Source organism: Orcinus orca, chromosome 2 (assembly GCF_937001465.1).
Source record: "Orcinus orca chromosome 2, mOrcOrc1.1, whole genome shotgun sequence".
NCBI classification, from domain to species: Eukaryota; Metazoa; Chordata; class Mammalia; order Artiodactyla; family Delphinidae; genus Orcinus; species Orcinus orca.
The window spans coordinates 190,821,445-190,844,941 of NC_064560.1; the positions used below are offsets into that span (position 1 = coordinate 190,821,445).

At 38.4% G+C, this 23,497-nt stretch overlaps 1 protein-coding gene across 9 annotated transcripts in view; it reads left to right on the top strand.

Moving 5' to 3' along the window:
• UNC79 (unc-79 homolog, NALCN channel complex subunit) overlaps positions 1 to 23,497 on the top strand; it is a 249,702-nt gene that overhangs the window by 128,602 nt on the left and 97,603 nt on the right. For all 9 annotated transcript variants that reach the window (XM_049706558.1, XM_049706562.1, XM_049706559.1 and 6 more), the window contains 9 exons: positions 3,179 to 3,369; positions 3,948 to 4,071; positions 6,073 to 6,213; positions 8,423 to 8,644; positions 10,645 to 10,872; positions 14,884 to 15,025; positions 18,596 to 18,675; positions 18,760 to 18,908; positions 20,999 to 21,156. In XM_049706558.1, coding sequence (XP_049562515.1) covers positions 3,179 to 3,369; positions 3,948 to 4,071; positions 6,073 to 6,213; positions 8,423 to 8,644; positions 10,645 to 10,872; positions 14,884 to 15,025; positions 18,596 to 18,675; positions 18,760 to 18,908; positions 20,999 to 21,156 — 1,435 coding nt within the window. The remainder of the gene's footprint in view (positions 1 to 3,178; positions 3,370 to 3,947; positions 4,072 to 6,072; positions 6,214 to 8,422; positions 8,645 to 10,644; positions 10,873 to 14,883; positions 15,026 to 18,595; positions 18,676 to 18,759; positions 18,909 to 20,998; positions 21,157 to 23,497) is intronic.

Here is a 23,497-nt window from a genome sequence, read left to right on the forward strand (position 1 = left end):
ACCAGGCTCTGAATGTCAACCTCCAACTGGGTCATTCGTAGGAGGGAGGTGGTGGAGGGGGGAGGTTTAGGGTGGGTGTGGATTTTATTTTTCTTTCTAAATCAGATTTCTGTTCTTCAGTTTTGTTAAGGGAGTCTTTTAGGCTAGCTGTGATCCTTTTTTGGTGTGCTTCTGTCAATCTGATCCTTCCCCATTGGTAAGAGGACATTTATTTAGGGTGAGAACTCTCTAAAATCCTTTTAAACATAAAAACTTTTCCAAATCAAAGGATCCATTGTCTGGTCACTGAGAATTTAGTATCTCCATAAGGATACCTGTTCCAAAATGTGACCCAAAACCAATAGGCCTTTATATGGCTTAACCATAAATTAAATAGCCAAAGGGACCTCAGTAATGATACATTCCACAATCGCAACATTATCAGTGGTAGCTCTGCTGAGTCTATGTAACTAACAACAACCCCAGAAATGTAGTCACTTCCTGAAAATGTCTAGTCAATCATCTAGCGTGTTGGCCAATATGATACCAAATAGATATTTCAACTTTAAATTGAGTTTATTTGTTTTGAATGATGTGGAATTCTAGATATAACAATTAAATATTTAAAATTGGATTCATTTAAAATAAGATAGTTTTGGGGCAATTAATCTATGACCAAGGAGGCAAGAATGTACAATGGGGAAAAGACAGCCTCTTCAATAAACGGTGTTGGGAAAACTAGACATGCAAAAGAATCAAACTGGACTACTTTCTCGCACAGTATACAAAAATAAATTTAAAATGGATTAAAGACTTAAACGTAAGGCCTGAAACCATAAAATATCTAGAGGAAAACATAGGCAGTATGCTCTTTGACATCAGTCTTAGCAATATTTTTTAGACATGTCCCCTCAAGCAAGGGAAACAAGAGCAAAACTAAGCAAACGGGACTACATCAAACTAAAAAGCTTTTGCACAGCAAAGGAAACGTTCACAAAAGGAAAAGAGCGTACTGAATGGGAGGAGCTATTTGTAAATGATATATCTGATAAGGGGTTAATATCCAAAATGTACAAAGTACTCATACAACTCTTATAAAAAAATCCGATTAAAATTGACCAGAGGACCTGAATAGACATTTTTCCAAAGAAGACATACAAATGGCCAATAGGCACATGAAAAGATGCTCAACATCACTGATGATCAGGAAATGCAAATCAAAACCACAATGAGATATCACCTCACACCTGTCAGAATGGCTGTTATCAAAAAGATGACAAATAGCAAGTGTTGGTGAGGATGTGGAGAGAAGGGAACCCTCTTGCACTGTTGGTGGGAATGTAAATTGATGCAGCCACTATGGAGAACAGTATGGAGGTTCCTCAAAAAAATTAAAAATAGAGCTACCATATGATCCAGCAACTCCACTTGGGTATTTGTCCAAAGAAAACAAAAACACTAATTAGAAAAGATACATGCATCCCCATGTTCACTGCAGCATTATTTATGATAGACAAGATATGGAAGCAACCTAAGTGTCCATCAATAGACGAATGGATAAAGAAGAAGTGGTACATATATAATGGAATATTACTCAACCATAAAAAAGGATGAAATCTTGCCTTTTGTGACGACATGGATGAACCTACAGGGCATTATGCTAAGTGAAATAAGTCCGATAGAGAAAGACAAACATTGTGTGATCTCACGTATATGTGGAATCTAAAAAAACAAAACAAATGAATAAACATAACAAAACAGAAACAGAGTTATAGATACAAAGAAGAAACAGGTGGTTCCAGGAGGGGAGGAGGGTTAGGGGGAAGAGAGAAATAGGTGAGGGAGATTATGAGGTATAATCTTCCAGTTGCAAAATGAATGGGTCACAGGGATGAAATGTACAGTGTGGGGAATATAGTCAATAACTATGTAATATCTTTATACGGTGACAGATGGTAACTAGGCTTATTAGGGTGGTCATTTTGAAATATATAGAAATATCAAATCACTATGTCGTGTAACAGGGACTGATATGGTGCTCTAGGTCAATCATACTCCAAAAACGAACAAACAGACTCATAGAAAAAGAGAGCAGATTTGTGGTTACCAGAGGTGGGGAGTGGGGGAAAGGGGAATTAGATGAAGGCAGCTAAAAGGTACAAAATTCCAGTTATAAGATAAATAAGTACCAGGGATATAATGTAAAAACATGATAAATATAATGAACATTGCTGTATGTTACATGTGAAAGTTGTTAAGAGAATAAATCCTAAGAGTTCTCATCACAAGGGAAAAATATCTTTCTATTTCTTTAATTTTGTATCTGTAGTGACGGATGTTCACTAAACTTATTGTGGTAATCGTTTCATGATGTATGTAAGTCAAATCATTATGGTGTACAGTACACTTTAAACTTATACAATGCCGCATGGCAATTATAACTCAATAAAACTGGAAGGAAAAAAATAACATATTTTCTCACAAATCTTGTGTTATATAGTAAAGATCTAGGACCAGTCAACCCTTTGTTACTTTGATACGTATAATAGTAATATAGGATCTTTATTTAAAATCAGAATTACAAACAGAACCTCAGTTTGTAATTTTAAGTTTTTCTGCATTAGAAAATTAATATACTATCTTATTTAGTAAAAAATATAGCTTTTAAAAAAGTCATGGATTCAACCAGCCTTAGAAGATTCTTAGGGAAAAAATTGTGGCAGAATATGCAGCATAGGGGAAAAAAGTACTCTCTGTCCCTTCGTTTTCCATATGAAAAATCTTCAATACAAAGTGTACAGTAGTAGAAATCTGTGTTCCTTTGAAACACAGGTGTAACTGCACATATTTGCAATGGGTTTGTCAAACCTTAGGAAAAACACTCCAATAGCCTGTTCACCCTACTAGGAATAAATCTTTGGAATTTTAATTCATGTGTGATTTGAGAAGTCTGCAGTAGAATAGTTCAAATTCAGTCTGTGATCATTATTTGGACCTATGTGTAACTATGGTTTCTTTTTGGTAACAAAGGGATCCTGGTGGTTTGTAGTTTTTTCCAAATCTTACTCAATATACTTGGCCCAGGTTTCAGATGTAATGGATAGTGGTCTTTGTACCCATTTCATGTAGTATTTCCTTGAGTATAAATGTAACAAGTGCACTTTGTTCTTTTCCCCTGTGGCTGTGGAAATGCCATCAGGTTGGTGGATACTGGGATAAGTCCTGTAGCACAGTGACTCAGTTGAAGGAAGGTCTCAACCGAATCCTCTGCCTGATTCCCTACAATGTGATCAGTCAGTCCGTGTGGGAGTGTATCATGCCAGAATGGCTGGAAGCCATCAGAACAGAAGTCCCAGATAATCAGTTAAAAGAATTCAGGGAAGTATTAAGGTGGGTAAGTAGTTTAATGAAGTGACCGTTAATTATGATGTTTAACATTTATCGAGCATGTACTGTGTGCCAGGCACTGTGCTAAGCATTTTGTATAATCTCATTTACTTTTAAATGATCCTATAGAAAAATTGGAAGGTTCAAAATGAAATAGTTGCTATAAATTGTGCTAAGATGATTTGTAATTGTTCAGAAAGGATTTCGTTCTTACGGGATAATAAAAAGATACACCATATTGTTTATTTTCAAATGTAATTATGATTTGGATAAAGTGGGAGAAGTACAAAGGGACAGTGTTTTTAGATGCTGGGGAGCAATTCCCTAGAAGTGCAATTCCCTAGAAATGCAATTCCTTCTGTTAAACCTGATATGAGTATGAACCCCAATGTTATTAACAACTGTATGAATTATTTATATCTATTTCAACGACATAAGCTTTTTCAGTAAAATGAAACAAGCTAATAGTTCAGAACACAGACTAAACTGTTTGGCTCCCCAAATAAGATATAGATGGAAATGCAACAGTAGACCCTACTATATGCCCATTGGTCATTTACTTTTGTTGCTCTGCTTTTCAGCAAAATGTTTGACATTGAGCTTTGTCCTCTACCTTTTTCAATGGAAGAGATGTTTGGCTTTATTAGTTGTCGGTTCACAGGATACCCTTCCTCTGTGCAGGAACAAGCTTTACTGTGGCTTCATGTAAGTAAATGATACTTTTGATCATTTTGGGCACTAGTTTTTAGCCTATGAACTTTAGCTCCTTGGTTAGAGGGGCAGAGAGTTATTGCAAAGAATCCTTAAACACGTATGTTTGCTCAGGACTATTTGTAGACTAGTAACTCATATGCATAGACAAATAGCTATATTTCAAATATATTAGCTATAGTTGTGGTTAATAAAATGCAAATTTGTGCAATACTATTACTGAATTCATAGTAGCTTTTGGTTCTTATATTTTTTCTATCAATAGATACTAAAAGTGTAATAGCTGTCTTGTGGGATTCTGATAAAGTTTTTGATATTAAATAGGTCCTTTACTTGGAAAGGTTGAAAGTTACTGATTTAGGGAGTAGTTCATGCTATTCCCTCAGCCTGGAATGATTTCATTTCCTGTCTCCATATGTGAACTCTAGCTTATTCTTTAAAATTCAGCTCCGAAATTATCTATGAAGTTTTCTCCTATGTCACACCCTTATCTTCCCATTAGAGTTCATTATTCCTTCCCCCAGTATTCATATAGGTTCTCTGTGTAAACTCTATTTCTGTTTAATATTATAGTTAACTTTTATCTCTTTTCCTGATTACAAATGCCTGGATTGCAGGGTCCAGGTCTTTTTCATTTTTGAATTTATAACTCCCTCATCCTTTCCTCTCAGCATCTGGCACATACTTTATTATTTAGTGTACATTCTTAAAAATGTATTAAATTGAGTTGAATTCCTGTTATAAAATTTGGACAATTTCAGAAAAGGAGGACAGAGTCAATATTTAGATTAGCTATGGATGCAGATACATTTCTGTATCATGGAAGGATGTGATCCCAAAGGCTTTTCAAGTTCTGGAGATGCCTTTCTGGGTTGTAAACTAAAGAATAATATTTTTCATAACTGACAAGTAGTAAAGGGATTTAAAAAAAAAAGTCATTTTTGGGACTCAGAATTTTAACTCTTCATCCCCGAGTAGACTTGCATAAGATAATTTCCATTTTAGCAAAGCCCATCCTTCTGCAGATGGCTAGATAGCGCCTCCGTTATTCAGTTATACACCCTTTAGCTGTGCCATCTGGAGGTGAGCAGACAGGCCTGTAAACCTCCAGAGCATAGAGGTTCTCCATAGCTAGAGCAATTACAGCTTATATGTTTTACAGACTGGGCTTTGACACAATTTTGCTTTGAAGACAGAGTGCTTCAAAGCACTCTGTAGTTGAAGGAGGTTTTAAACCTCTGGTCTAACCATTTGGGGAATAGAGTGAACAATACAGTGATTGGCTTGACTCATTTATTAATTAATTATAGAAACATTTATAGAGCTCCTATGTACCAGGCACAGTAATAGGCAGTAGGATAAAAATGGGATAAGAAATGATCCTTTCCTCATACTTCCTTTTTTCAAGGAACTCACAGTGGGGAGATAGTATCAAATAATCAAATATAATAAAAAGTGATAATTGCTCTAATAAAGGTATGTACAAAGTTTTAAGAAAGCGGAGAAGACAGATGGATTAATTCTGTCTGAAGGAAGGAGGCATCTATTTCTAGAAAATTCATTACAGATAAAGTAACATGATTTTGACAGAAGGGTACCTGAGCTTGCACCAGAGAGCAAGGTCGGATGGGGCATTCAGGTCAGAGTGGGGAAGGATTGGAGGAAGATTGCTCGCAGATTATACTAGTTCAGGAGAAAAGTGATGAACTAAGGCAACAGCAGTGGTATGGAAAGGAGGGGACAGCATCAGGAGATACTTAGAAGTTTTAATAGAAAGAACATGGCGATTTATCGGGTGTGTGGAGTGGAGGAGTGGGAATGTTCAATGATAGCTTTGAACTTTTTAGCATGAATAATTGAGGATGACCGCAGATAGAATACGTGTGAGGCTAAATGTCCTTATGTTCAATAGGTCACCTTAGGGAAAAATGTTAAACATAGTTTTTTTGAGTTTTATTGTTTATATTTTGGGGGACATATGCCTTTTTTCCCCAGGTATTATCGGAGTTAGACATCATGGTTCCACTTCAACTATTAATCAGTATGTTTTCTGATGGAGTTAATTCTGTTAAAGAACTGGCAAATCAAAGAAAATCAAGAGTCAGTGAACTGGCAGGGAACATTGCAGCTCGAAGGGTAATTATTGCCACAATTGTTTTTGTCTTACTTGTTAAGATTTTGAAAGCTCTTGTCAATTATAGTGGGCCTTAAAGTCACATCCTCATAAACTGCTCTGAAAATGCTTTCTTCATCCTATCCCACTCACTCTGTTAACCTTTTAAGCACATTAAATAACAGAAAACACTGTTCTAAGACATGTTTGGTATAGTCTGTAATCAGTAAGTTATTGAGTTTTCATTTTCCTTTGAGTTTTTCTCCTACACATCTCTGCTAGCTACCTTTCATCCTCGATAAACCAAAAAGAGTAGCTTGAGCTTTTGGGGTACTATCCAATTTTGTTCTGTTTTGTTTTCTGGTGAATGAGAATTCTTTACCAGCTAGTGGGCAGATCACTGCTTCACTTTGGGAATGAGCAGTTTGGATATTTTTGTTTGCTTGCTCTTTGTTTTTCCCTATTGTGTTTTGGGAAAAGATGATCAACTAGGGGTGACTGTGAGTGATGTTGTCACTGTAAACTAACTGAGCCCATCTTATTGACCCCTTTGTACCTTTGAGGATGAGAAAATATAGTCTGGTGTACAGTGCACAAGAACTATTGGACATCTGTGATAATTTTTCTATGGAGGACCTGATAAAGTTTCTGCTGTTGTTCTGACATTCCCAGACCATGATCAGTTTTGGAGAGGTTGACTCTCATCAACGTCTCCAAGGCAGGGACTGTTCTCACCTGTCTCCGTGCCAAGCCTCCCCATAACATTTTCCCAGTTGTATGCTGCAGGCCCCCAGTCATGCTACCTGCTCTCTAGGGATTAGAAAATGAGAATATAACGTGATCATGGGATCATAGTTTGTATTCAGTGCTTTCTTTTTAAAAAATCATTACTTCTTTTCTCATCTGCCTCATAGGAGCCAGCTGCCAAACATTTATATTTTATTGATCTGTCCAGTAATCTTTAATATTACAGTACATTATTAGCACTTTATACTGTGTAACGTATTCACACTTAATGACATCACAGGATTGTGTGAGGCAGTTGGGAAGAGCTCATGAGCCTCATTTTACAACTACTTAACCTGAGGTTCAGTGAACTGAAGTGATTTGCCATAGATAACGCTATCATTATCCAGGTATTCTGATTCTTAATGGGGGTACTCTTTTATTTTAAATATGGTGTTCAAGGAGATTCCTGATCATTAGAGAGATCTTAAAGAGAAAAAAGATGATTTCAGAATGATGTACAGGTATGTCAGTCAGCGTCCTGCTACAGAATTTATCCTGGATGGTTCAAATGAAGAGATTTTAATGGATACTCTGCCTATAGAGTTATGGGAAAGGTTAAGGGGGCGATGGGGTTGGTGAGGCACCCAGGGGCCAGCAGTAGTTCACTAGGAAGCCTTTATACCCCTAGGGCTGAAGGAGCAAGGGAAAATTTTCCTGGGCCTTTTGGGAGCTGAAATTATAAGGAAAGGCTGGCTAGAGGAACTATAGAGGGTGGAGATACTGCCAAAGATGTAGCATCAAAGGAGGCAGGAAGTGGGAAGAAATAACTCCTACCTCTCGCTCCTTCAGCTTCAGGTCTTCCACTGGTGCCTCTCAGTAACTGAACCCAACTGGAAGCCAGCCAGCAAGAGGGCCAGGAGAGACTCAGTCCTGGGCATCCTTGGGCATAGAACAGGGCAGAAGAGGGCAGTGAGGGCCTTCTGGGGGGGAAGGATTGGGTTGGCAAACGGAGAATAAACAGTACAGCAGGCTTGACATATATTGTTTTTTCATGACAGTTTAATACTTATTATACCCAGAGACCATTTTTCTTTAACCAGTCATGTCAATCTGAGATTCTGTGCTAATGATTTTAAAAGTGATCTTGCAATGCCTTACTTCTGTAAGTTATCATTTTTCAGGTTATGGTTTTAAGTAGAATGCAGACAGTTTAGTTTAATTGGAAATGTTTTACGGAATGAAAAATATAATGGCAAAGAGAGCTGCCTTCATTCTTCAGGGTACTTATGTTTCATTCACCTGACAATTAGAAAGTTTAGATATTTTATTTCTTATTTTTATGTTTTGAGAAGATTCATAGGATTTGGAGGTACTAATGCCATTGGCTAAGGAAGGAAATCAGTGTGACAGCTGGAAATACCTTACACAGAGTCCTCAAATATTTTGTACAGCCATTTGAGCTCCTGTGAGTTCACTTATGTGTGTTAATGTTTTTTCTTCTAGGTGAGTGTTGCCTCTGATCCTGGTCGACGAGTTCAGCACAATATGCTGAGTCCATTTCATAGTCCTTTTCAGAGTCCATTTCGGAGTCCTATGCGTAGCCCATTTCGTAGTCCTTTCAAGAATTTTGGACATCAAGGAGGAAGGACTATTGACTTTGATTGTGAAGATGATGAAATGAATCTAAATTGTTTCATCCTCATGTTTGATCTTCTCCTGAAGCAGGTAGCTGAAGCATGAACTTCCTTTAGTTCAGAGGTGAAGAATGAGGGAAAGCATTGTATAGTGATTATTTCTATGTGTTGGACATCTTGGCACTTACTGAAATGATGCAGCATCGCTTAAGACATTTCACAAACTTCTATGGGGATTTCCTAAGGAGTCTGAAAAATACTATACGTATGAATAACTTCAATGATGTTGACACATGAGAATGGTTATGAATTTTAGAAACACCCTAGCATCATTAGAATTGATTCTGTTGAACAAATTTGGTGAACAAACTGGGTAATGCTGTTTTGGGGAAGAGCAAGGTACAACTCAATAGTGATGGGCTGATTTTAATATATTATATAAATTGATTTTTGAAGTTAATTTTAAAAGAAAAGTTTAAAAAAGGGTTTGGTCAGGAGAACATTTTTTCTTAACTTATTATTTTGAAATAATTTCAGACTGCAAGAATACTACAAAAAATTCCCAAGTACTTCCCCCAAATTCTCCAGATGTCAACATTTACCACATTTATTTCTCCTCTCTCTCTTAATTATGTGTATGTATGAATTGTAGAATTTTTTAATGAACCATTTGAAAGTAAATTGCAAACAGGATATCCCTTTATCCTTAAATACTTCAGAGTATATTTTCTAAAAAATGACATACTTTTACATAACCAAGGACAGTTATCAAAATCAGGAAATTAATATTGTTATAATATTATTATCTATTATAAAACTTACAGAAATTATTCATTTTAAAAATTGATATAATAATCATACCATATTTATAGTAAAAGTAAAAAGTTATTTTTGACTGAGGACACAATCCAGCATCACTCATTACAGTGATTTGTCCTGATTTATTAGTCCTTTAATCTTTGTTTATCTTTCATATTCTTGACATTTCTGAAGAGTACAGTCCAGTTACTTTATAGAATACTTCTCAATTTGAGTTTGTCTGATGTTTCCTTATGAATCAATTTGAGTTAAGCATTTTTGTCAGTCATACCACAGATGTGATGTTATGTTGTTTTCAGTGCATGATATCGGGGGGCACATGACATGATAATGTCCCATTACTGGTGGTAATAACTTGGTTAAGGTGATTTCTGCCAGATTTCTCTACTACAAAGCCACTATTTTCCCCTTTGTAATTAATAACTAACTTGTAGGGAGGTACTTTAAGACAGATTTCCTGTTTTTCATCAGACTTTCACCTTCTAGTTTTAGTATCCATGGATGATTCATGCCTGAATCAATTTTTACTCTGTTGGTTACCAAATGATAATATTCTAATTCCATCATTTCTTTTAATTTATTAGCTGGCATTCTACTGAAGGAGCAGGTTCCCTGCCTCTCCCATTTATATATTTATTTGTTTAATCTACTTATACCCGAATGTAGTCATGGATTCTTTTGTTCAGTGGGCTAAAATCTGTTACTATGATTATTTATTTTGAGGCTCATTTCATCCCACATTTGGCCAATGAGAGTCCCTTCAAACTGGCTTCTGTGTTCTTTTGACATATTCCCATCATTCTTTGAACACTTCCTTAATGTCTCACATGACAGAATGTTCCAGGCTCATTTTATATTTTCCTAGCCCCAACCCTGGAATCAGCCATTTCTCCAAGGAGTCCTGGTTCCTTTAGTGGATAATGGTATTTAGAAACCAAGATCTGGACACTAGGTGAGGAACAGCATTTTTTAAATGTGTAAAATCTCACAAAGTGATGGCTTTAAAAAAGAACTCTCTTTTAAATGTCCTACATGATTTAAAAAATAATTCCTATTACTTTGTATTGTGTTTATATTCTTTTTAGAAGATTCCATGGAAAGTAATGTATGCTCATGGTCTGTAAGCCTTATCATCTTTAAATAATTTATATTGTCATCAGTTAGTGAAAATTGTCCCCAGTTAGTGTGCCAGTGAAATATTGGACAAAAGGACCAAACTCCTTCTTCTTCTTTTTTTTTTTTTTTTTTTGGCTTTTTTTTGGTATCTTTCAGATGGAGTTACAAGATGATGGGATCACGATGGGCTTAGAACACAGCTTATCAAAGGACATTATTTCCATTATAAACAATGTCTTCCAAGCCCCCTGGGGGGGCTCCCACACCTGCCAGAAGGAAGAAAAAGCAATTGAGTGTAACTTATGTCAGTCTAGTATTCTCTGCTATCAGCTTGCTTGTGAGCTCCTGGAGAGACTGGCTCCCAAAGAAGAAAGCCGGCTGGTGGTAAGCAGTTGAAGACGTGAGATGATCCATGCCTAATGGTAATAAAGACTGCAGTAGATGGTGTAATGGAGTCTTCCTCCAGTATTATCTTATGCTCCATGCTGGGTTATATGTGAGATTGCGTTAAAAGAAAGTTTCCCTGTTCCTTCTGCTAACTCAGGCTCCTGGAAAGAGACATGAGATGGAGATACATTACACAGAATTCTTGAGTCTTGAGTTAGGGTTGTAGTATATCCGTTCATACAGTTTTCATAAATACAAAGCATTACTGGTATTCTTGAAATAACTTTTATCACAAAGTTATATTACAAAGTTTAGATAAAAATGAATACTACAAAATATAGACATCAAATATTGAGTAAGTAGATTGGATATGGACGCTGAAAATTCCTTGGCCACCTCAGCGTATAACACCAATTGACTTGATCAACAACCAATAAAGCTTTCATTTCATTTTCTGCTTTTTAAGAAAATTGTTTAAATAGGGAACAGCTAATATATGCCATGAATTATCTACTCCATATATTAGTTATTCCCTGTTTAGCCTATTTTTCATCTAAGATACACACATCACCAAAATACTCACATAGCATCATAGGTAGATGAACCTGAATCATTTGAGCCGGTGTTCGCCATCTTCTCTTTTTCTTCCCCTAGTGTTTGTCTAGGTAGAAAGCGACTTCTTTTAAAAAATTCTTTGGGGATGTATAGTATATATGCAGTAAAGTGTTTCTTCAGTTTTTAAATACCTTTCAGCCCACGTAACTCATTAGTCCTACCTGCCACAACATAATGTTCCTGTAGTACGGTCTTTTAACACCGTCATTGGGTATATAGTCTAAAGCAGTCACAGTAATAGATGGTTCGAAAACATCGTCTAGCTTAGAGCCTAATCAGGAAGACGTTTACGTAAATGAAAAACCTAAGATGCTTACGATGATCATAGTGAGAAAGAGATGAACAAGACAACTATGGGAGGACAGAGAGAGGATGAATCTAGGTTAGAGGTGTGATGGGGATAGGTAAGGTCTTTCCGGAGGAGATGTCTGCTGAGCACATATTTGAAGGAGGAGTGGAGTTAATGAAATGAAGGTGATAGGAGAGGAGGACTGCTGAGACCCAGGAAGCTCTCTGTTTAAATGATACAGAGGAAAGGGGGTGATGATACACTCAGGAAACTACGAGTAGTTCATTGTGGCTAGAGCAGTGAGGAGGATGGCAAAGGAGTAAAAGGTAGACTCAGTTTTATAGTCACATTTATTAAGGGCTCTGTCTGCCAAACTAAGAGGTAAGGATTTTGTCTTGGTGACAATGGGGGAATCCTGAAGAATTTTAATCAGGGTGGTGATATATAATTTGATGAATTTGAGAAATTCTGCCAGTGGAGGAGAGAGATTAGAGGATTTGGAGGCCAGGGACAGGTATCTAGTCAGAAGGTAATGCTGTCGCTCAGGGGAGAAACAGGGGAGCCTTAACTAAAGCAATGATGGTGGTGATAAAGAGAAGGTGTGGACCTGACGGATTTTTAGGAAAGAGAATCAACAGCACTTGGTGTTTAGTTAGCGTTTAGCGATGGAAAAGTTGAGGACAAATCCATGTTTTCTGGCTTGGGAGCTGATGATGTTTCCATTTACAGAAAATTATACGTGAGTTATTGGGTGTATGCCGAAGAAAACTGGGTGTATGCAGCAGGAAATTTTTTGCCATATCGAATTTTATGAAACTCAGTTTATAATTTGATTTAGTGTCTTGTTCATGGGTGACCAAGGAACAGGGCCAGCCTCAGCAAAACTGCAAAGTTGGCAAAGATATTCTTCAGAACCTTCCCAGACACCGTTTTAGCACTGGTTTCTTTCTTCTTGGTGTCCTTCGTGTATCCCATCAATCTTTACCTCCTTCTTGCTTTCAGCTGGCTATCAAGTAATTCTTCAAATTACTGGTTAAAGTAATTACTGGTTAAAGTGTTAGCTAAAGAGGATATTTTAAAATTTTATTTATGTAAAAATTTTTTTTATTTAATTTTTATTTTATATTGGAGTATAGTTGATTTACAATGCTGTGTTAGTTTCAGGTGTACAGCAAAGTGATTCAGTTATACATATACATATATCCATTCTTTTTCAGATTCTTGTCCCATATAGGTTATTACAGATCATTGAGCACAGTTCCCTGTGCTATACAGTAGGTCGTTGTTGATTATCTATTTTATATATAGTACTGTGTATATGTTAATCCCAAACTCCTAATTTATCCCTCCCCCAACCTTTCCCCTAAAAGAGGATGATTTTAGAAGAGGATATTTGAAGGTGGGAGTTGAAAGAGAGAATAAAACTGGAATAGGAGGATAACTAGAGATGGATATTTTAAACGGTAGCTATTCCTAGTACATTCTCTCTCTCTCTTTAAATCTTCTTTTTCACCCATTTTTCAGCTTGTTATATATCTATATATAGACATACAGATATAGTGTTAAGTATATTCACATTGTTGTGCAACCAATCTTTTTGTCTTGCAAAATGGAAACTCTATACCCATCAAACAATAATGCCCATTTCTCCCTCCCCTTAACCCCTGGAGATCACCATTTTACTTTCTGTTTCTATGAGTTTGACTCCTGTAGATACCTTATATAAGTGGAATAATCCAATATTTGTCCTTTTTTAACTAAAAATAGAACTACCATATGACCCAGCAATCCTACTACTGGGCATATACCCTGAGAAAACCATAATTCAAAAAGAGTCATGTACCACAATGTTCATTGCAGCTCTATTTACAATAGCCATGACATGGAAGCAACCTAAGTGTCCATCGACAGATGGATGGATAAAGAAGATGTGGCACATATATACAATGGAACATTACTCAGCCATAAAAAGAAATGAAATTGAGTTATTTGTAGTGAGGTAGATGGACTAGAGACTGTCATACAGAGTGAAGTAAGACAGAAAACGATAAACAAATACCGTACGCGAACGCATATATGTGGAATCTAAAAAAAAAAAAAAAATGGCTCTGAAGAACCTAGCAGCAGGACAGGAATAAAGACGCAAACGTAGAGAATGGACTTGAGGACATGGGGAGGGGGAAGGGTAAGCTGAGACAAAATGAGAGAGTGGCATGGACATATATACACTACCAAATGTGAAATCATAGCTAGTGGGAAGCGCCACATAGCACAGGGAGATCAGCTCGGTGCTGTGTGTCCACCTAGAGGGGTGGGATAGAGAGGGTGGGAGAGAGACGCAAGAGGGAGGGGATGTGGGGATATACATATGCATATAGCTGATTCACTTTGTTACACAGCAGAAACTAACACACCATTGTAAAGCAATTATACTCCAATAAAGATGTTTAAAAAAAAAATTTGTCCTTTTTTGACTGGCTTATTTCACTCAGCATAATGTCCTCAAAGTCCATTCATGCTGTAGCATGTGTCAGAATTTCCTTCCTTTTTAAGGGTGAATAATATGCTGTTGTATGCATTTTGTCTATCTGTTCATCTGTTGATGGACACCTGGGTTGCCGTACCTTGCTCTCTTTAACTCACATATTATAGAAATTTCTTGCTCCTAAAAATTTGACTTCCCCCAGCAACCAGTATTTGTATCTGAATATATTGGTGTGAACCCCTTATTATTCTCTGCTAATTAAGTGCTGTGATTAAACAAAATGAGCATGGATTGGAATCACCTGGCAAGTGAGACATGCTCACAGGGATTACAGCAGAGATGAGAAAGCAGGCCTAGGAAGATTTAACAATGTTTTTGAGATTTTTTCCATATTTATTTTAAGGGAATGAAAATATTTCAGAAAACAGCTGATCCAAATTTCCTTTAACCATTGTGGCAATAAACTCAAGTCTCTATGGGGGCACATGTGTTTGCCCTCTGGGGTCAGCACAGGGCCTGGGACACAGCAGGCGCTCATCCATCTTTGTGGAACTAAGTGGAACCGTTCTTTACATCCCCAAAGGGCTGCTCATCTGGCTGCTTGTCGTATTTGTTTCAGGAGCCCACAGACAGCCTTGAGGATAGCCTCCTTTCTTCCAGACCAGAGTTTATTATAGGCCCGGAAGGTGAGGACGAGGAGAACCCAGCAACTAAGCATGAGGAGAACCCAGGCAATCGCACCGAGCCCATGGAACGTGCTGGTAGGTGGACTCTGGCTGATGGGGAGAGAGGTGTGCACATCCCAGTTTGCACAGGTCTAACGCTCAGAGCCCAGATTTCTTAGGTCACCATCGGCTTGGGCAAGCTCAGACTCGGGTTCCTCAGTACAGACTTGTGCACATGAACCATTTCTCTCAGGATTATGAAGTGAACAGATCCAGCTTGTGCTTCTCACAGAAGAGAGGTCACTGAGCATATTTCTTGCTATCGATAAAAACCTACCCTGTCCGTGAAAGCATCACCTCTACATATAGTGAATCACGTTCTCTGTGGAGAAGTAGCTGTGAATCAAGGCTGAAGGGCCCAAGTGGAGGCTGCCAACACTCTTGAAAGCCACTCAGGGCATTTGGCCAAAGCACAGTGTTTTTGGATAGTGGTGACCAAAGTTGAGCTCGTGCAGCTTCTGAGCCCCAGGGGCTTGGCTGTAATCCTGGATGGCCTCACCGTGAATAGCTGTACAAGTCGTACTCTAAGGCTAGTTGGCTCTGCTGAGAGCTGGGAAGAGAGGTGACCTCTTTCTACTTTGCTTAAAGGCTCTATGTAGGTGAATTGGGACCAGCAAGGTGGCAGGCAGGCCTGGAATCATCTCCAGCTCCTCAAACTCTGAAGGAGTTTCAGGAATTTAGGATGGGACTCCACGTGCCTCTGAGAAAGCCTGGTTTCTGGATCTGCACTGTGACACTCTCGGAATTTTTATCTTCTTGCTTCCACTATCCTGAATTGTTAGAATACCTGACCCCTGGGGAGCCTACTCCCCAGAACCAAAGTTTGGGAAGCTTTCCATCATTTCTTCAGTGGACAGCAAACATTATTAAGTGACTGTTTTGTGGGGCTCATTGCAAGTCACGGGGTGTCTTATCAGACCAAGATAACTACATCATTAGTACAAAATGCTTGGTTGAAACTAACTGCTTCAGCATGATTGTGTAACTAGTCAGTTGAGGATGTATATGTTGCCTCACACTATTTAGAACCATTGAAACTTAGATGAGGGAACACCTGAGATAACCTACTTCATTGGTTTTGAGTGTGTACTTGGAGTTGTAAATCTCTGTGTTGTTTCCTTTTGACCTTCCTTAATTGGGGTGGCAATTGGTGAGAACATGTGGGCAAATGATAAAGACCCAGGCTCCCCACCCTGCTTCAACCAGAGTGTTTTGACTTGCGCTATTTCCTATGTTGGAGTTCTAAGTAAGATTTTCTTTCAACAAAGGATTCCATAGCAAGGAATTTGAAACCTGCGGATCTAGGTCAGCCTTCTCACTTTGTAGATGAGGAAAGTACATCCAAGATGGGTTAAGCAACTTGCCCATGGTCATATAGCACAAGTTATTCATTCCTGATTTATGCTTTTTTTTTTTTTTTTGCGGTACGCAGGCCTCTCACTGTTGTGGCCTCTCCCGTTGTGGAGCACAGGCTCCGGACGCACAGGCTCAGCGGCCATGGCTCATGGGCCTAGCCGCTCTGTGGCATGTGGGATCTTCCTGGACTAGGGCACGAACCCGTGTCCCCTGCATTGGCAGGCGGACTCTCAACCACTGCGCCACCAGGGAAGCCCTGATTTATGCTTTATGCTTAACATGATTTCAAAACTGTAATAGAGCATCAGGGTCATCTGAGGAGCTGAAACACAAAATGAAATGAGTTCCACCTGCTCACCCCTGATTCTGGGCATATTTGGGGGCGGGGGACTGGGAATTGGAAACCCAAATATTGTACAACTAGTTAGTGGCAGGGTTGAGACTAGATCCCAGGGCCATGTTTCTATCAGGCATTGATGCCTAAGGGAAGCAACGATTTCACTTATGATCCAATAACCTGTACTCTTTAGATGTAAATATATATTTTTAAACCTGACATAGCACACAAATCAGTTCACTACCATTTTAATTTATATGTAACATTTTATTTGAACAATGGTTAAAATGAAGCAATTTGTTTTTATAAATTACTCTTTCCTTTGCTTAATTGTTGTAAACTCCACTTATTTAAACCCTTGCTCTATTCATCTCCCCCAAACACTACTTCAGGCTCTGGTCACAGCCTCTGGTCTGTTTTCCTTCTTTTACTTTCTGCTGTCTTACAGGACACAGTTATCACTTGTGTCCTCAGGGAAGAGGAATTTTCTTCCAAGCCCGGCCATCCTGGCTGCTACGCATGCTGACCCTGCTTCTGCTCTGTGGGTCTCCAGGTGTTGGTCTTGAGCTCCTCTGTCAGAGAACAGATGGGTGCTCTACTGACGCGTGTTCAGCGGTTTCCCTCTCTCATTCTAGAGTATTTCCTGTTTCTGCATTTTGTGGCCTGGTGCCTATTCCTTATAGCAGTCAGAGATGTCCTCCACTAAAAATGTTAAAAGTTTCTTTCATGCTAGACCGAATGGAGTTTAGTGCTGATAACAAGTATTTAAAATACATTGGGGTGGAAGATCCCCAATAAACTAGTATATACACCAAGAGGGTTTGACTCTCACTGTCTATGATCCTAGGAATGGCCAAAACTTAGAATGGTGATTTGAAAACATTTTACGTTAGTTTCTATATCTGGTTAACTTTTGAATTCTTTTCTCTAGCATGCCTCATGTAAAATATACCACCACTACCCACTATAGAGGCAAAGGTCTTTTTATTTATTTATTTACTTATTTTAAATAAATAAATAAATTTATTTATCTATTTATTTATTTATCTATTTTTGGCTGCGTTGGGTCTTTGTTGCTGCGCACGGGCTTTCTCTAGTTGCGGCGAGCAGGGGCTACGCTTCGTTGTGATGCACGGGCTTCTCATTGCGGTGGCTTCTCTTGCTGTGGAGCACGGGCTCTAGGTGCTTGGGCTTCAGTAGTTGCAGCACGTGGGCTCAGTAGTTGTGGCACGTAAGCTCAGTAGTGGTGGCTCACGGGCTCAGCTGCTCCGCGGCATGTGAGATCTTCCCGGTCCAGGGATCAAACCTGTGTCCCCTGCATCGGCAGGTGGATTCTTAACCACTTTGTCACGGGGGAAGTCCCAAAGGTCTTTTTAGAGCTCCTCACAGGAGGATAAAACCATGAGTAGCTGTGACCTGAATATGCTTGACTTCTTTAAAAGCCTCCCTCTTTGCACATGGGGGTCCTGTGCACGTGTGAAGAGTGCACACTTGAGTCCTGGGGTAAATCCCTCCTTAGGTGCTAATATAAGTTGCATATCTCTCTTTAATACCTGCTTATCTCCCTTTCAGTTAGAAGGGCAAACCTCGGCAGGCCCTAAGCCCCTTCCAGGTATCAGCAGAAATAGCTGTCCACAGGAGCATAGGCTGGGCTGGGGTTGCCTCAGGGAATCAAAGACATCTGAATACACAGTGGAAGGTGGAAGCTGAGGATCCTAAATCTAGAAGGTTTCCTGCACTTGCATCGTGGAAAGGATACATGCTACCTTGGAGAACAGATAAACCCATTACATGAACACTTTTTAATATATTCTATTTCTGTGTTTACTCCTCTTTGTTTTATGGTCTTGATCAATTCATGAACGGTGAGGGGAAGGAGTTATGCCAACCTTTGTGTAATTATTTCTTCCCAGCAATAAAGAATGATACTGAAAGAAAGTTTTGCTACCAGCAGCTTCCAGTAACGCTGAGACTAATATACACCATTTTCCAGGTATATTATTTGAAATATTTGAATATTATATTTAGTAGCATTGCCGTTTTAGATAACTCAGTAAACTTGTGGTTCTTTGCATAGGAAATGGCCAAGTTTGAAGAGCCAGACATTCTTTTTAATATGCTCAATTGCCTGAAGATCCTCTGTCTACACGGAGAGTGTTTATACAGCGCTAAAAAAGATCATCCTCAGTTTTTAGCCTATATTCAGGATCATATGTTGATTGCAAGGTATGTCTTTCTAGTAGTTTTTTGTTTGTTCATATTTTAGGCTTTTATCTGTGAAAATCAATTTTAGAATAAGACTTACCAACTCATTGGGTTATTTCTCTCAGCTAGCACAGGCTAATTACCTATGGGAACTACTTTTCTTTCTTTTATGTAGTCTAATTTTTGAGTATGTCAATATGAAGAATAGTAATTGTCTTTGCTAGGTACTTTAGAAGTAGAAAAGGCAAAAGAAGGATTATTTTATGCCTTTCAGTTGTTAGATGGCTTAAGAATATTGTGTACTCTAGGTGGGCTGACTTTTGTTGTTATTAAAGCGATCTCTACCAAATATGAACCCAGGCCATTTGGATTGCTGATGCCGTGGGATCTCTGCCTCAGCCTTTGGGCTTTGTATCCCAGGTTTTTCCCCCAAAGTACCACCCTGACACAAAAGCCATGGTGGACAATGTAGGGATTTGGGGAAGGGACACTCTTCCATTTTTCAAACAAGACTGCCTTAGAGAACTGGGAGAGCTATATGTTACTGGCCAAATCCGGAATTTTTTGTCACTGAGACGGTTTTCTACTAGTGCTGTATGTATGTGTGTGTATATATATATATATATATATATATATGCTTTGCCTCCTTCAACTAAGTTGCAGGCTCCATGAGGGCAATTGTTTGGACATTCTTCTTATATAAGACCTACTTTTGTGCTCTGGAAGCATCATCATCCTTCATCACACAATAACAGTAGCTCAAGCTTTTTGAGTACCTACTATGTGATAAGTACTACATATCATTTCATTTAATACAACCAGCATTGGGAGGAAACAAAAGTTCAGAGAAGTTAAGAAATTTATGCTTGGTTACACAGCCAATTAATGGCAGGGTTGGGATTAGATCTATATTTGTCTGATTTCTACTATTAAGATGAAGCACACAGTGTTTGAAAGTTACTCCTTTTCATTCCATAGCTTTAGTACGTCTTCTCAAAAACAAGGCTCTCTAGTGACATGTACCTCAATATGTTCTCTGTAAAACGGAGATAATGTGTCACTTCTTCTTTCTCTTAGTGCTGCATTATAAGTTTTTAAAGTCAAACATAGTTTTGATTCTGATATTAACTCTGGAGCCAAATAGAAAACAAAACAAAAAGAAATAAAAGGCATACTTTAAATAATTGAATAAAAATTTTGAAAACATTATTACTAGAAATATATAGTCAGCACTATTCTGGCATGCAATGATAGGGACTTAGCTTAAACTTGCTAAGGTATGTTTTTGACCAGTAGTAGTCTGGTTTTAAGAATGGCAGGTACTCATAAGATGTTACCAGGGATACCTCTCTCTTCTGTTTTTTTCTCTCTCTCTTTCCCCGCCCCTTTCTCCCTCCCCATCACTTAGCCTAGTTCTCTCTGTGCTGGCTTCTTCTCCTCAGGCTGTTCCTGTGAGGTGGGAAAGAGAGAGGGTTGCTAGCAGCCCTAGATTGACATTACACTTCATTCTTGAGATTTCAGAGTGCATATCAAAACCTGGAAAAAGGATGCTAGCACTCTCATGCTTGGGTCACGTGCCCACCCCTGGACTAATCACTCTTCATGACATTGATCACCCTGGGTTTTGTGTTCATTATTAGGATAGAGAAGGTGGGGGAACTTGATTGACAGCCCTGCCAGTTGGTGGAGAGGCTGTTCTTAATAGAGAAAGAGTTGTTCTTTGCTAGAATAAGAGGAAAAATTAAAAAAATCACTTATCACCCCATCATCTTAACATAACTGATATCAGTTATTATTTAACAGTCATTGTTCAATTATGTACCTTCATTTATAATATACAATTTTTAACTTTTATGTTAAAAATGCACTGTTAACTGGTAGTGTTCTCCTATGTTATTACATAAAAGTAATTTCTTTAAAAAAATTAACATAGGAAAAGAGCATAGGAACGGTTTTCCAAGGGTTATACTCTTGTGAATGAGTGGAATTTCACCAAAAGCATCCCTACCAGCCCTCTGTTAACTATACTTCCCACAAACTAAGATAATAAGATTCTTTTCCTAGAAAGATTGTCATAACTGTAACCACTTTGCTTCCTCTTGATTCCCCAGCCTGTGGAGAGTCGTCAAATCTGAATTCTCCCAGCTATCTTCATTGGCAGTTCCTCTCCTTCTTCACGCTTTGTCACTTCCTCATGGTGCTGACATCTTTTGGACAATCATTAATGGCAATTTCAACAGCAAAGACTGGAAGATGAGGTTTGAAGCAGGTACCTCTGTATTAGCTTAAAAATTCTCTCTGGGTCACAAGGTAAACCAGATGTCTAGTCATGACATCTCTTTTTGGCCCTCCCTTCCCCTCCCTTCTTTTTAGAATGCATTGTCCTGCTTGCTAGTGTTCTTTGATGGCTCTACTTAGTTGAGCCCTTGATAATAGAATTTTTCAGAGTGGTCCTTAGGTAGGTTGACCATGTCTAGTTTTGTCTGGGATAGTCCTAGTTTATGCCTGTTGTCCAGGTGTATTTATTAATTGCACCCTTGTTTACTCTCAAATGGGTCCTGGCTTGAATAATAAATTATGTAGTCACCTAATAGGTTACTTGCATTTGAGTACCTGGGAATGTTTGGTAAAAATGCATATTTGGGGGCCTCATCCTAGACCTACTGAATCAGAATCTCAGGAGGTGAGACCAGAAGTCTATATTTTCTAACAAGTTCTCCAGGTAATTCAGTGAAGTTTGAGAAACTCTGCTGTTGTACTCTTGCCATTGGAGCATCAGTGACCAAATCTGGTGAAGTGATGGGTATAATTCCTACTGCTTAGAATGGCAAGTTCCCAGAGGAACATGGTAAGGAAGGAATTGGGATGTGCTCTCTTAGTCTTGCATCTGCTGGTCTCACTGTCACCCTAATCTGCTGGTACTCCCGTTCTCAGGGGGCAGCAAGCAGGGTTGGCATACCAACCTGTGCCTTATCAGAATGGTTTCATATATTTTAGTGTCTCAAAAATTTAGCAGAGAAATGGAACTTCCATCAGGTGAGTTAACTACTCTACTTTGAGTTCAGTTCCCTAATAACTGACCACTTCAAAGAGTTCCTGCTTTTAATGCCCCATGAATCCCAGGGGCTGGTTTATTTATGTGATAGCACATAATGTTGTATGAAATTAGAGTAAAACCTTCTAGCAAAAGTCTACATAGTATTGGCCACATTTTATAGGCATTTGAATACAAATAAGGCAGGTAAATATTTAACTATGCTCTTTCATTACAATTTAAGGATTAGATTATTGCCAAATTAATCTTCTGAATCACAGCTCCGATTATGTTGCTTTTCTACTCAAAAATTTTTAATGGGTTTTCGGTGCCCAGAGAATAAAGTTCAGACTCCTTAAACTGGCGTTCAAAGTTTTCCATGGTCTAACTGCAAGTGTTTGCAGCCTCATTTCCCACTCTTCTTTCTACATATACCATTGCTATTTCTCCATTGCTTCCTGCTTCCCTTCATCCATGTGTTGGCCATTCTGTGCTCTCCATCTGAAATCCTCTTCTATTCAAGGTTCCGTTTAAATGCCACCTCCCAAACAATGATGAACAACACAATAAATGACATTAAAAACTCTCTAGAAGGAATCAATTGCAGAATAACTGAGACAGAAGAACGGATAAGTGACCTGGAAGATAAAATAGTGGAAATAACTACTACAGAGCAGAATAAAGAAAAAAGAATGAAAAGAATTGAGGACAGTCTTAGAGACCTCTGGGACAACTTTAAACACACCAACATTCGAATTATATAGGGGTCCCAGAAGAAGAAGAGAAAAAGAAAGGGATGGAGAAAATATTTGAAGAGATTATAGTTGAAAACTTCCCTAATATGGGAAAGGAATAGTTAATGAAGTCCAGGAAGCGCAGAGAGTCCCATACAGGATAAATCCAAGGAGAAACACGCCAAGACACATATTAATCAAACTATCAAAAATTAAATACAAAGAAAAAATATTAAAAGCAGCAAGGGAAAAGCAACAAGTAACATACAAGGAATCCCCATAATGTTAACAGCTGATCTTTTAGCAGAAACTCTGCAAGCCAGAAGGGACTGGCAGGACATATTTAAACTAATGAAAGGGAAAAACCTACAACCAAGATTACTCTACCCAGCAAGGATCTCATTCAGATTCGACAGAGAACTTAAAAGCTTTACAGACAAGCAAAAGCTAAGAGAATACAGCACCACCAAACCAGCTTTACAGCAAATGCTAAAGGAACTTCTCTGGGCATGAAACACAAGAGAAGGAAAAGACCTACAATAACAAACCCAAAACGATTAAGAAAATGGTAATAAGAACATACATATCGAAAACTACCTTAAATGTAAATGGATTAAATGCTCCAACCAAAAGACATAGACTGGCTGAATGGATACAAAAACAAGAGCTGTATATATGCTGTCTGCAAGAGACCCACTTCAGACCTAGGGACACATACAGACTGAAAGTGAGGGGATGGAAAAAGATATTCCATGCAAATGCAAATCAAAAGAAAGCTGGAGTAGCAATTCTCATATCAGGCAAAATAGACTTTAAAATAAAGACAATTACAAGAGACAAAG